Source organism: Magnolia sinica, chromosome 19, assembly GCF_029962835.1.
Source record: "Magnolia sinica isolate HGM2019 chromosome 19, MsV1, whole genome shotgun sequence".
Lineage (NCBI taxonomy): Eukaryota > Viridiplantae > Streptophyta > Magnoliopsida > Magnoliales > Magnoliaceae > Magnolia > Magnolia sinica.
This window is the reverse complement of record NC_080591.1, coordinates 4,107,767-4,123,317: the sequence shown is the minus strand read 5'-3', so window position 1 is coordinate 4,123,317 and position 15,551 is coordinate 4,107,767. Positions and strand designations below refer to the sequence as shown.

The following is a 15,551-nucleotide window of genomic DNA, read 5'->3' as shown; positions in this document are numbered from 1 at the left end:
TTTGGATATACTTCATTGTTGAGCTCATGCCCTGCAATAATGATCCAAAATAGATGTACAGCGTGGATAAAAGCCACATCATGGCGGGGCCTACAGAGCACCGTCCAGTAGCTTCCTTATGCCTGTGACTGTACAGATCTTCAGTACCGGACGCGGACTGCGGCCTACCCTCGCCCGTTTCTAGACACGAACGGGCGGTTCTGTGGGACGGCCCTCTGTGATGTATCGGTTTATCCACGCCGTCCATCTATCTTCTCAGATTATTTTAAGGTTGTGTACAAAAATGAGACAGATCGAACGCTCAAATGACCACACCAAATAATAAACTTGGTTGTATTAATGCACATCAGTCATCTATGTTATGATCCACTTGAGCGTTGGATCTGTCTCATTTTTGTGCACAGACCTTAAAATGATCCGATAGGAGAGATGGACGGCGTGGATAAACCGATATATCACAGTGGGCACGCCCACAGAACCGCCCGTTCGTGGCCAGAGACGGGCGGGGGCAGGACGCAATCCGCTTCCCTTCAGTACCCGCGAGGCCGGGATTCCCATCTTTACCGTCGGACCAGACCCAATCCCTCTTAGGAAATGAAGGTACTATAATTCCATGTCTTGCGCATTTTTACTACATCTACACCGTTCATTTGATAGGCCAAAGAGTGAATGGGCCATATGCAAAGAAATCACGCTCTCCTTTTGATCGGTGGGATACAACTGACACTAAAAAAAAGTCAGCAATGGCTCACATTCAGTGAGAGAAGACCCATTTACTATACAGCTAGAATCGTCCTATCTATGAAATTTCTTGTCTTGTGCCAATCAATGGTGGACCACAAAGAATAAATGGTTCGGATCATCACCCACATGTTCCATTTCTATGGTAAATGATTTCATCCATCAACGTGTTGGATGGAACTGTACGGTAGCGAACTATCTCTCATATGTTATAACAGCAACTGTGAAATTAAGTGGCTGGAGGGGCAGTGGATCATGACGATCAACCCAGTGGGCCTTGCTGTGGATGGTCCATATCTAAAACCAAAATGATCAGCCAATTCTAGCTATGATTTTTTTTTCGTTGAATGTCAACCGTTAACAACTTTTGATTTTCACCATTCACTTGGAGGCTACCAACTGGATGTCTAGAATAGTCCAAATCGTGTAGAGTTTTGTCCTTAGACCATCCGAGGTAGGCCCCACCATGAGCATGGTCTAGATCCTATTCCCCTCTAGCAGGTGTACGGTTGAAGGGTCATTTCTCCTAAGATGCTGGTTAGGTCACACATTAACATGCAGATAGCGTATTGCAAGATTCCGTATTTATGAGGCCGGATCCTACGTCAGTTTTGTAGCATTAGCTTATTTTACGAACACTGCAGGTGGGGCCCACAGCGGTGTAAGTATGGCATCGAACCCGTCCATAAGGGGGTATTCCCAGCATGAAAATAGAACCTCCTAAAGTCAGACCAATCAAACCATCGTGTGGGGGTGGGGCCCTTGTGAATTTGGAGGATTTTGGGTGGTTGCCTATTGTCTGCAGTGGTCAATTAGAATCAGCAAAAGCAATGTACCCTTCCATGATTTGAATTCCAAATATTCTTCATCTATGTGTGAATGCGTCCAATTACTTATCCTTGGATCTAAGGGCGTGTTTGGGCGGTGGGATTAGAAGGGATTAGGTGGGATGGGATTCAAAAAACGTAATTATTACCAATGGCATGGATTGTCCCCGGTTGCCATGGGATAAGATTAATTCCATGCTTAATTGGTAATACGGTGGTACATTGAATGGATATACCCACCATCATTTAAAATCACTGAGAATAACACGTGTTATATCTAAACCGTATATTTATTTTGTAACCTTATTTTATTGCATGGGAATAAAAATGAGGTAGATCCAAAACTTATGTGGCCCCAAAGAAGTTTTCAACAGTATGTATTCAATTCCCGTTGCTTTCTATAGTGGGGTCCACTTGAGCTTTAGATTTACTTGATTTTTGGCCCATGCTCTAAAATAATCTCGAAAAATGGGTGGACGATGTGGATATAGCCCACACATAATGGTGGGACCTACACAACTTGCTAACACGGTGAAATTGGCATGGACCTAATATATTTTCATCTAATCGGTTGAAGGGTCATTTCTCCTAAGATGCTGGTTAGGTCACACATTAACATGCAGATAGCGTATTGCAAGATTCCGTATTTATGAGGCCGGATCCTACGTCAGTTTTGTAGCATTAGCTTATTTTACGAACACTGCAGGTGGGGCCCACAGCGGTGTAAGTATGGCATCGAACCCGTCCATAAGGGGGTATTCCCAGCATGAAAATAGAACCTCCTAAAGTCAGACCAATCAAACCATCGTGTGGGGGTGGGGCCCTTGTGAATTTGGAGGATTTTGGGTGGTTGCCTATTGTCTGCAGTGGTGTGGCCCACACATGATGATTATATAGCCTGATTTTTTGGAATTTCCATTATCATGATGGGTCCACTTAATGGGAAGGTTAGATTATACAAAAACAACAGTGCGCCGCATCAAAGAAAATAGTGGACACCAACCCAAAAACCTCCAATTCAAGTGCTCGCCCACGTCATGGTTGGATCATCCTGATTTTTAACTTCTCTGAATTTCATGGTCGGTGACCCTTCTGGACGGTCTGGATGCCATGAAAACATCACGTAATGTTCCACTCGCATGTGTATGGTGACGGGAGCACGTCCACCGCGGATGGACGAGGAGCCAGCATTGCAGTGGTCGGATTCAATCAATGGCCCATCGAAGGTTGAAGTGAGAGAGAGTCCCATATTTCACATTCAATTAGCCAAAGTCCATGAATGAAATGAAGCTATTGTCTGTTCTATGGCCCACCCATGGAGAGTCCATCACTTGAATGATTGAAAATTTCCCAACCGTTGATCGGTGGCATAGATGCAGATAGCTAAAAAATTGTTGAGTTATTTGATACGGTGGTGAAGTAAAACCATACATAACGCATGCAGAATGGCATACTCTAAACCGTCCAATACAGGACACTCATCAACCATAAGCCAAATTCAGTGAAGAAATCATTATTAATTAGAGGTTAGGATTTTCCCAATCGATCAGATTTGGTAGCCATACCCCGTCTACAGTGGGGCATGCTACTCATCATACAGCTGGCCTCCAACGGTGGCCCACTCTCGACTACAACAGGTGCAGCAAAGATCTTTGGGACCACAAGTTTGGGTGGTCCAAACGACCACTATACCCGTATGTAAAACTAGGGCTCAACATCCAGTCGAGTAGAGGTGGGTGGTCTAAGTTTGGCTTGATTAGTCCGCCCTCTCCTTAAACTTAAGCTCTAGCGCTTCGTCCTTGCTATACTTGAGCTCGGGCTTGCCTTAGAACTTACCATTCTAGTGTTGGAGAACTACAGAAGCACATAGAATTGAATCAAAATACTCAAATACAAATAACTCAAATTTTCTGTAAAATATTTCTTTAAAAATAAATATCCACAACATAAATGGACAAGTACTTACAGTGAAGAAATTACAAAAGATGGAGAGTCACCTATTCAAACAAGCTTCAAAGATATTTCACAAGCCTAAGATATGCACTCCAAACTCTCATGGACAAATTAAAAATCCTCATTAGTTATATTAACCACTTAAATCTTAATTATACCTAATATATATAATATCACAATTGAAATAGAAAACAAGTCTCATACTTACATAAGTTTGTGTATTGCGAATCTATCAATGACATCAAACTTACGGTGATGACATTGATTAGCAACATTGGAATATTTCAGTAACTACTATAAAATTTTTAAAATTTTCAACGACATCGAACACTCATATGATGGCATCGACCTCTATTGGATAGCATCGAGTGCTTTGCCAGTGACATCGAGGTACTTTGTTATTTCCATATCCTATACAAGACAACGTCAACATCTAACTTCTCTAAATTCCCGTTTAAGCCGAGTTAAATCGTATTAGATGAAGCTAACCTTTTGTAACTAAGATCGGCTCGTGAACATTTAAAACAGACAAACAATTCACGAGGGAATTACAAAATCATTAGACAGCGCCACACGTACTTTCTTTAATGAGTCTGATGCTACTCACACATTCCCACCAGACAAGCCTACTCGCAGACGCACGAGCAAGCATTAAGTATTAGTCTAAGATCAGATCCGTTCATCAGACAGAAATCATAACTAATATCCCTATGCCTCAAAACCAAGCCTTTAAATTCTTACTATATGCCACACATTTGTGAATAAATATAGTTAGGAAAAACGACAGCAGTCCACGTTCAACGTTTAAGTGTGACTCACCTAATGAATGTACAATACTGATTTTGGCATCTAAGGTACAGAAACTACGTGGCCATCCAAACGAATGGATAGATCCTCTACACGTATAAAAGTTATGAAATATCCCCGCGAGTAGCCTACTCATTTCTCCTCCTCTCCTTTTTATAAGCTTCAAAAAGCTGCCGGAGAGAGCATAAAACGAGATCGCTCCCGTCCAGAAATTTCTCAGATACCCTTTTTCTGTTTGTCGTCTTTTATCTCCCCTTCTCTTCGCGACGGCCTTTTAAAATACTCTCGGAGAAAACGATTTCTCATTTTTCCAAGAAGATCGCTCCCTTTTTATCTAAATTCCCCTTCCACCCCTACTTCGAGAAGAGGAGGAGATGTCTTTGAAATTCTCATTTCCGGGAGAAATTGGAGCGATTTCCTTCATCGGTTCCAGTAAAGGAAGCCTTCAAAGGCTCAAAGGTCTGTCTTTTTCCCCCCCTTTTTCCAGAATCTCGCTTTTGAGGATTTGTATGATCCTCGACCGACGGCATCCATGTTATCCTTGAGTTTGTAGGGCCCATGGGTCGGTTACCTGGACCGTCGATCTCGTGGGTTTGGGAGGTCAGAGCGTTTTCGCTTTTTTTGCTTTTCAGTTGGATGTGGACCGTTGCTGTATTTCATTTCTTAACGATTTATCTGCAGGGAAGCCAATCGAGGGTTAGGATTATAAAACAGAGGACATTTTTTGGGGCACGGTCCATCCATGGGACAGTTCATCAGACCAACGGTTTGGATCAGTTAATCTTATTGGCCTGATTCTGTAAACGGAAGACCCGAGGATATTATAGGTATCCTCGGGTCGAGGATCATACTGAGCTCAGCTGCGCGCGTATTCCACGTACGCACGGTTGATTCTCGTTTTACTAACTTGAATTATTGGATACTCTGAAAGAGTATGACGCTACATACACAGGTACTCAGAAACTGTACACGTGGCATGTATTAACTCAAGCTAAACTGGCTACGTACGACCGTTTTGTTTTTTGTTTTTTTTTCATTTTTAACCGTCCAATGAATGTCCACCAGGTCATCAAATAAGCTTAATTTTTTGTTCCTTATACGTCTAATCTGAGATTATTAACTTGAATAGTATGATTTGAATTACTTGTATGACACGTGTGGAATTTTAAGTAATTTGGAAGTTCCGGTATCAACCATCACACTCCGCCGGAGTTCAAATCTTTTCTCATTGACCAAAATACCCCTGCCTCTTGTTGAGGTGGACCAACAACTGCGAGCTCGGCTGTGCTTTTTTTCGAAAGCGCTCGTTTGGGTCCACCTTGATGATGTGTTTTATATCCACGCCGTCCATCCGTTTCTCCAGCCTATTTTAGCCTGTTGATAATGTCAAGAAGACCTTGATGAAGGGAAAAAAGTTAAGATCAGCTTGATCCAAAACTATTTCTAGTGGTGTGGTCCACCTAAGATTTGGATCTGCGTAATATTTGGAATGGCGTCCTAAAATGATATGGAAAAACAGATGGACGGCGTGGATATACAAAATATTCATCAAAGTGGTCCCCACACGGTTAGGTTAACACTCACTAAGGTGTTACCGGGGTAACAGCTACTCCGCTCCGTTTATGTGGTTCTTTTGCGCTGAGCAACCATGGATGAGCCCACAAGGCTGCATGTTGGGATTATCCCTCTCTGGCCCACTCGTGGATGGACCACAATCCAAGAATCACCTAGGATAGGCAACGCAGCCATCTGGTTATCGGCTTTCAATCCGATAGTTGAAAACAAAACTCATCAATGGTCCACATTTAAATGGCAAGGAATTCATTGATCAGTGGATTAGGAATGTGTACCTGCGAAACTTGTACCGTTGGTCATGCCTAGTACACTCCACCAAATTGGCAGTTTAGATCATCTGACCATGCAGCCGTAGGTCTCTGTCAAGGTTTAAATCATTGTCGGGAGCGTACCGCTGTTTATGGGCTTGTATCAGTCCGAAACAATCCAATACGGGCCAAACTGTTGAAGTCCCTTGATGTACATTGATACACAATCCTTTAATGGCTAGAGCTTTTAGAGCAAGGTCAAGTGCAAGAACATTTGCTCATTATATTTCTTTATTTGAATTTTGTGTAATTCTGAGTTTTTGAACGTGTTCATGTACTTATTCAATGTTTTGTAATTCTGAGTTTTCGAAGTGTGACTGATTATATTTTCATCATCATTTTAGCATGTTCGTGTACTTATTCATCTGGACTTCATTGTATATCTGCCTGTTCTTTTTTTCTTTTCGGATTTTATTGCCTTTTCTTTTCTTGGTATCTGTGTGTTTTTGAGATCGATTCATCAATAAGGATGGATATATTTCATTGTCATTATGTGATTTTGGCTGCACTAGTTCACTTGAATTTTGTGTTTCTATCTCTTCCTTTTCTCAATCAAGTTTGTTTTGCGGGTTTGTTTATCCACCCAGATGGGCATTTAGGATTCCATTGAATCGCGATATCCCTTGCGTGTGCTGACCATAAATTGTGCATATGTCAGATCCATTTTAGTGATTTTTGCGGCATGGATTGATCTAGATTCTATCATGTATTCTGTTGCTTGTTCTGAAATTATGCATTTGTTTATTAGTTCTTTTGGGCCAACCCCAATTTGTTGTGACAAGGCTATGGTGATGATGGTTTGTTCTTTTGGATTCTCAGGTGGGTTCGTTTTGAAGCGAAAAGAGAGTGGAACAGCATTTGTAAGGGGAGCCCGTTGTTCTGCACAAGCACCTCCTCCAGCCTGGCCAGGACGAGCTGTTGTAGAGCCGGGACGGAACGCATGGGACGGCCCCAAGCCTATCTCGATCGTTGGATCGACAGGTTCCATCGGAACCCAGGTATTTAACTCTGGATGCTGAAATGCATTAAATTTATTTGTTCATCTTTTTCAATTTTCAATTTCTGAGCCTGATTAGCCAAAGCCTATGAAAGAACTTCAATTTCAAATGTCAGCTGATTCAGCTTCATTGGTTTTTTTTTTAAATTTTATTTTCCCCTGATGATTGAGTCCTTGGATATCTTGTTGCTCCCACTTTCATTACTAACCGATTTCTTTTCTCCCCATGTATGTTGAAATGGCTTATGACCTTTTGTTGATTTATCTTTCTTCCACAATAACCTTTTTTTTTTTTGGGTACCTTCAGACGTTGGACATAGTAGCCGAGAACCCAGATAAATTCAGAGTCGTTGCATTGGCAGCTGGTTCAAATGTGACTCTTCTTGCTGATCAGGTGATCTTTCAATTTTCTTATGCATTAGGATAAAAAAGAAGGGGAAAATCCGGAGCTTATTTCAAATTCGATTGCATTTCCAAATGAATTAAGATATTCGATTTTGTTTTCAATAGGTGAAAACATTCAAACCTCTGTTGGTTGCTGTTAGAAATGAGTCATTAGTTGATGAACTCAAAGAGGCGTTGGCTGATGCCGAATACAAGCCTGAAATTATTCCTGGAGAGCAAGGTGTCATAGAGGTGGGCAGCTGGTCACCATGTTTGTTGTATCTAATTCCTTTGGTGGCAAGTGGCAATTGTATTTGTTAACATGTGCGGATCTAAAATTCTCAGGTTGCCCGCCACCCAGATGCTGTCACAGTCGTCACGGGAATAGTTGGTTGTGCAGGTTTGAAGGTAAAGGCAAAACCCATTTTGCTCAGAAACAAAGTTGACCCAAGTTGAGTCAACTCAGTTTCACCGGAGAGAGTGAACTGAGTCATACTCATTCCCTCAAAACATGTACATTTTAGTACAAATCACAGTGTAGCTAGTTGGTTACTGCCAAAACAGAACAAGTTTTAATGGTTTCGGCTCCTTTGAGAGTTGCATTCTGAGTCCTTGTTAAAAACCTTGTTTGATCACTGATGATTTTTCCCCCATACGGACTGCCAAGTAGGATTGTTTTAACTATAACATACATTAGATTACATCTAAGATGCTCATGTGCAAAATGTAGATGCATTGCTTTATATAAGCTATCTGATGGAATAGGTGTTTGTGTGGGTTTTTTTTTTTCCCCTCCTGTTTACATAGCCCACAGTAGCTGCAATAGAGGCTGGAAAAGATATAGCATTGGCAAACAAAGAGACCCTGATCGCTGGAGGTCCCTTTGTTCTTCCTCTAGCAGACAAGCATAAAGTGAAAATACTTCCTGCGGATTCAGAACATTCTGCCATTTTCCAGGTAAGAAAGCTTAGTTCTTTCTACCATTTGTATTTATCCTGGGAAGTCTTCATCTGCCATCTGGATACACGGGGATGTCAACAGGCCAGGTCAGATCTGACCCATTTATTGGGCACAGGCTCCGCCCGTGGGCCTAAAGCAAGAACCAGATCGACCAAACGCACCAGCCTGGCCTATCAATAGCCCCAGTGATACATCATTCATATCTTGCTTTCCCTTTAGCAGTGAAATAAAACAGAAATAACTCTTATTTGTTTATCATTTTCATGTATGTCATGGTTTCTGGTACCTTGAGTTTATCAAATCTGAGGGGTGGTACTTGTTTCCAGTGTATACAGGGCCTGCCGGAGGGTGCACTTCGCCGCATCATTTTGACTGCTTCTGGAGGGGCTTTCAGGTGGGAAATTGTAACATAACTCTAAGCATGTTTGGATACAAGGAGTCCATGTGGAAATGGTAATTGTTTTCCACTGGCAAGGCAGATGGGCTTTTAGGATATGTCGACTCCACACAGTAACCATTACTTTTAACTAGGAATTCTCAAGCACAAGAAACGAGGTGATAGTTGTCTAATAAATTTGAGAATTTCACTTGCGACCCAAACAGGCACCCTATTTTTGGAATCACTTGTTCTACAATGACCAGGGAAATTATGATTAGGTAATCATCATGTTATCCATGGAATCCAAACGGAATCCACGTATCCAAAGATTCCAAACACACCTTAAAAGTGTTAGAGAGGAGTTGTTGAAAGTGACATCAAAGGAGCCAAAGATATTGAAACTTACTATAAAGAGTTTTCTTAGCATAAGATATTGAAACTTACTAAAGGTTCTTTCTATTTGGATGTAAGATGTGGGCGAATGAATAGTAAAAAAAGAAGAAGAGGAAGAAGCTAAAATTTGGACCTATCTGAGTTGCTTTTTTAAATATAAAATCGTTCTGGATTTTTACCCATTTTGCGACTACTCTGCAAGGGTTCAGAGTGCAGACTAACATCTGAACTGTCTACCTTATGAGTTTTTGCTTGAGGGGCTGTTTTGAATGGCGGAAATAAAAAATTAACTGTGAAAAGGAGATCTATTTCTTAAGATGTGATGGTTTCCCTCATTTGCTAAAGACAAGAGGTCTGAGAAAATTGGTTTCTTCTTCCTCAGATTTCCTCAGAAATAGCCATTCCCTTTCCGCTCTAAAACCTAAGAAATAGAGGTTTCCACTCTTTTGAAAGAGAATTCTTACTTTTTGACCATTAACTATTCCAAATTTCCATTGAAGTCATGATTGCTAAAACAAACAGGTTATTTAAGGATTCTTTTCCACAGATTTCTTTTTCCATAGTTTTCCTTAGATGTGACGTTTTCCTTTCATCATCCACCTTTTTGGTTTCTGCCAGTCCAAAGAGGCCCCAAGGAAACATGAAATAAATAAACAGAAACTAGTCCCGCTTTTGTTATTTTGGATAAACGGCTTGCAATTTATTGAATATATTAGGTTCCTTCCAGGCTCTTTGGAAATTCTAATATCTTTTGCAATACCATTGATCATGTGTCCAACATCGAAAACCTTGCATTGAACATCTATCTGCTATTGGTGTTCTTGGATAGGGATTGGCCTGTTGAAAAATTGAAGGAAGTAAAAGTTGCTGATGCTTTGAAGCATCCAAACTGGAGTATGGGGAAGAAGATCACCGTGGACTCTGCTACCCTATTCAACAAGGCATGTTGCTTTCTCATTTTCATTGTCTAAACTCCTTTTATCATACATTCATGTCATTTCATGCGTTTAAGTAGTCAATCCTACAATTGAGTTATTTTGTTTGCCCAACAGGGTCTAGAAGTTATTGAAGCTCACTATCTGTATGGGTCTGAATATGATGATATCGAGATTGTAATTCATCCACAGTCAATCATACATTCTATGATTGAAACACAGGTTTGAACTTCTCTTTTATTCCATCACCCTAGATATTTCTTTTACAACCTTCTGTTTATTTATTTAGTTGTTTTCATATATAGATGTATGATCAAGTGTAAGATTTTAACCCATGTTTGGATGCACAATTGAATTGAATTGAAAAGGCCAATCATCAGGAAGATAAGCTTTAATGACATTACCTGGAATTCATAACGAGGTAGTAGCCTCAAATGACAGCCAGATTCTGTTTTAGTCCCAACTTGAAAGTGCAATGTGATTGAATTTTGGACCCTAATCCTTTGTTATGACTATTATGAAAGATAACTATGGTTTGTTCTTTCTTCTTCATTGAACTAATTATTGCAATTCAATTTGATATTGCATCCAAACACAGCTTTAATGTCTTGTTTCTTTCCATTTCGCCTTTCTTATGATTTGGAAGCAGTGGGACTGAAGTGGGAAGACAAGAACGGGTTTTGATTTGGCTCCAATATTATGATTCTAAAACATCAGTGCTTCATTTTCCTTTTTCGTCCACAGGATTCATCGGTTCTAGCTCAGTTGGGATGGCCTGATATGCGCCTACCAATTCTTTACACATTATCATGGCCAGACAGAATTTACTGCTCCGAAATCACCTGGCCTCGGCTCGATCTTTGCAAGTAGAGATCTCTTTTCCTTCTGTTATTTTGATGTTTTTGCAATATAGATACAGTTTAAAAATCAGCATTGCACATCCAGGAAAAGTATCGATGGTTACTGGTCTTTCGAACATAAAATGACCTGAAATTCACCGTGTTCATAAAATATGCTGGAAATATCTCTCGTCTATAAAAGTGATCCAGGACATACCATTTTTGTTTTTCATGCGCCAATAGAAGAAAGCAGTTTAAAAACTCGAAAAAACTCGACTCGAGTCACCCAAGTCTCGTCTCAACCAGATTTTACCAAGACGTAAAAACTCGATTTGGACATGACTTGGTCCAAACTCGACTCAACTAGAAACTTGGTAAAACTTGACAAAAACACGGAAAAAAAAAAAATGATAAAACTCCCTTCCCTCAGCAAAACTCGACATACTTTATATTTTGAATATTAAATCGTTGTCATCATCTAAGTGTTATCCCGATTAATTGGGGTTGGCTACATGAATCCTGTTCCGCCATTCCACTCTATGAGGGCCATACCTTCAGTTAGATCATAGGTCATCAAGTCTTTTCTTACTACTTCCATCGACGTCCTTTTCAGCCTTCTCCTTCTCTTTTAGAGCCTTCAACTTGTACCAAGTCACTCCTAACCGGCACATTTCTTGGTCTCCTTTGCACATGACCAAACCATTTAAGTCTACTTTCCCTCATATTATTACCAATTGATGCTACTCCCAAGTTCCGTTGAATGCATTCATTTCTAATTCTATCCTTGTCTTGTGACTCATCCATCTCAACATCCTCATTTCAGCTACACTCATCCCATGAACATGTTGTCCTTTAACTGCCCAACATTGTCTCGGAAAGCATGTCTGGTCTTATAGGGATCCTACAAAATTTCCCTTTCAGTTTGAGTGGTACACGACAATCACATAAAACTCCAGAGGCACATCTCCATTTCTTCCACCCAGCTTAAAGTCTATGGGTAACATTCTTCTCAGTCTCTCCACTATCATGAACTATTGACCCAAGGTAATGTCATATTGTTCGGATTCATTATGAAAGTTATGGCAAAAGTTGATGCCAGCCGCCAACCTGATGCAACACTCCTTTATCCAGGCTGGGGACTGGCACTATCTAATAGTCTATTACATACATTGATTGCAATCAATGAGTTCTTTTAAATATTTAATATTACCGAAAAAAATTCATAAAGCTTGTAAAAGTTTTCGAGTTGACACGACTTGACTGGTTTTCTAGTCATGTCGAGGTTTTTTGTTTTATTTTTATTTTTCTTATGCACACTGACCCTCACACCCACATACACCGCATGGGTACTCAAACCTAAGACCTCAGTGTTGAAAGCACAGGGTCTACCACTGAGCCATGAACAGGGACCCATTGAGTCATGTCAAGTTATTTGTGGTTTTAGAAGGAGGGTTGATCTTCATTTTTTTGGGTGAGGTGAAGGAAAACACAAAAACCCTTCTGGGTGGGTATTTTATTAGTGGACTATAGATGATAAAAAACAATGCCACCTTTAGAATTAAAAATCGATAGTAGATTAAAAAGAAACACAATGCAACCTTTAGAATTAAAAATCAATACTATTTGGTGAATATAGGAACTTCTGTTCTCTTTTTGCAGTAATGTTTCAAAATGAATGATGCAGGTTGGGTTCGCTAACATTTAAAGCCCCTGATAATGTGAAATACCCATCCATGGATCTTGCTTATGCTGCTGGGCGGGCTGGAGGTACCATGACTGGAGTTCTCAGTGCAGCTAATGAGAAGGCTGTGGAAATGTTCATTGACGAAAAGTATGTTTTCTTTTTCTTTTCTTTTCTTATCCATGCATTTGTTATCTTGATCTATTCTTGGCAACACTTTGATCATTATAGCAGAATCCTACTCTCCCAACATGTGCTCTAGACCCATGCCATGTATCTGGAGGTCTCTGTCATTTTCAGTCATCACATAGGTTGCATGTAAGGGAGTCAACAGGTCGGGTTGACCTGTCTGGTCTTCTGGCCAGGCATGTCATGGGTTGGTTCTAAAAGTTTGGGCTCCATTCATGATCAGGTTGGGCTTGGTCAAGCTCATTGGTCCACTGGCCTGGCCAGACCGAATCAGGCAAGGCCTGGGCCATGATGATAATAATAATGTAAATTAGTCTTATACATACGTATTGCATACTTTTAGTGTGAGTGTAGAAATTTATGGCAGTGCGAGCTTGGGCTTGGACAGATCTTTAATCGGGTTGGGTTCTCTGGCCTGATAAAATTTTAGCCTGTTTTGGTTCAGTTCAATCTCAGGCTGGGGAGTTTTGTGCTCAAGGGTCTGGCTCGAGCTGACTCTGACCCAGCCTGTTGACACCCCTAGGTACACTTGTACTAAGAACTGACAGTAAGTCGACCAGTCAGGTGTGGGCCCGGTCAGCCTAGCAGGTGGTGGACCCCACATACAATAAGTCATTGACAGGCCAAAATTCATTTTCAGATCATTGTCTTGTATCTTTTACTAGGTGGTGCAAGTAGATGCTTGTCATTTGAGAACTCAGCTGATGAATGCATGATTTTCTGTTTCAAAAATCAGGATCAGCTACCTTGATATCTTCAAGGTTGTGGAACTCACATGCGCCGAGCACAGGAAGGAGTTGGTGACCAAACCATCTCTGGAAGAGATCATACATTATGACTTGTGGGCCCGAGACTTTGCTGCGAGCTTACAAACATCTTCTGTTCCGGCATAATCCACATACAGATGGATAATTCTGTATTTTCTATTTTTAGCTATAGAAGAAGGGGAGAAGGTTGGGTGTTCCAACTGGGGACACAGCAGCTCCAACCTGGCCCATTCAGAAGAGGCTGGCGGGAATTCCAATGCAAATTCAAAATGGGTTTCCCGTTTTGAATAGTACAATACTAGGAGATTCCCGCCAAGGTGCCACTTCGAACAGGTTACAAAATCAGACTGCTTCATTCATCAAGTAGGCATTAAATATGGATGGTTGATCAGGTTCTTTTAAGTTCCAATCTCTTGTCTACGAGTTGGTTGCCTAGCACGTCGACTTGCCTGAACTTTGGACCAGGAATCTACACTGGGCCCCACATGATCAGCTGCTTGGATCTTGTTAATATGTCCCACATTGCCACATGCCAAAGGTGCATCCCAGACTTGGGAGGAGAAATGCTAAGCCTCACCCCCTCCATCCCCATTATGTATGATTCAAGCCGTTGGTTTAGAAGATCCAGTTATGGACAGCCTGCATTGCAAAAATCTCACTGATCAGAGATTCTCAAAGCCATAGAAAGGCGAGTTAGAAAGAAACATGGATTGCTAAAACTTGTATATATGTGGGTGATGAGGATCTCTAGTTGGTGGATTTTTCATGCAATGTGGCCCATCTATAGTGGGGCCTTCAATGTGGACAGCAAGGATCATCATATGGTGGGGCAGAAGGGATGAGCCTCGGCATTTCTCAGGTCTCACCATTGGTGTGATTACATCAAGGCCACCCATCAAAGGTCCACGTTAGACCCTACAATTTCAGCTGACTAGCTTAGTAAGCAGGAGTTTTGCGGTTCGGTCCAGCTACGTTTTGATAAAATTATGATGCTTGAGACACCTTCATGGCCATTTGAGCGGCGATCTGGACACAATACCTAGTGGGCCAGGCCGGGGATGTCCCACCTGGCAGAATGGTCATTATCATCTAAGCATTGAGTACAAATGCACGGCTAGAAAACATCCATTTCATTAGGCCATTAGGGAGCAACATATAGGATTTTCTTCGCATGGAGGCCAGCTGCAGTGGGGCCCATTAGAGATCTGGTTCACTTTCCACCTAGCAGCATGGAAACAAGGGGTGTTTACATTAAACTCCTACTAAAACCCCAAAACTACGATGAGCTCCCTGCCAAACTAAATTTACAAAGACCTGCCTCTTTTGGAGTATCATGATGGACCAGCATGTAGAAGTGGTGCCCATGGTTCAACTGTCCAGAGACTCACGACCGTTGTTCTATGAAGCCATCACATGGATGGTTCAGATAAAATACAGCCCAGGTCTCCAAGAAAGCCAAAGATCAACGGTCCAGAAGATGTAAACCATGGGGCCCCACCTTATGGAAAAACAAGGCTGCGCAAGGGAAAAGAAAAAGAAAGGGAGTCTTCTTAAAAATCATAGTTTAAAAACCCAAAGAACTAGAGTCCAATCGATGTCCAAGACATGTCGGATGTACCGGAAGACTCGGAAATAGTTTCCTCCCTTGATTTCTCCTCTCTCTTTGCTATGGCTCACTAGAGTTTTGGATCAGAGTGAAAGTTGGGGTCTGAGAGTTTCATGGGGTGCCGCATCACATGAACCGTTCAGATTTTGTGCTCAGGACACGTGTGCAAAGGTGCACACGAGTGCGCATGTAAAAAGGCTAGTACAAATA

The 15,551-nt window shown here is 41.3% G+C and overlaps 1 protein-coding gene across 1 annotated transcript; it reads left to right on the top strand.

The window, feature by feature from the left end:
* Positions 1–4,504: 4,504 nt before the first annotated feature.
* Positions 4,505–14,155, top strand: LOC131234812 (1-deoxy-D-xylulose 5-phosphate reductoisomerase, chloroplastic). Its single transcript, XM_058231788.1, has 12 exons — positions 4,505–4,787; positions 7,031–7,209; positions 7,516–7,602; positions 7,719–7,844; positions 7,938–8,000; positions 8,400–8,549; positions 8,879–8,946; positions 10,154–10,265; positions 10,377–10,481; positions 11,004–11,125; positions 12,783–12,929; positions 13,705–14,155. Exons 1-12 carry the CDS (start codon positions 4,703–4,705, stop codon positions 13,859–13,861), a joined length of 1,401 nt encoding a protein of 466 aa, XP_058087771.1. The 5' UTR covers positions 4,505–4,702; the 3' UTR covers positions 13,862–14,155.
* The last annotated feature ends 1,396 nt before the right edge of the window (positions 14,156–15,551 follow it).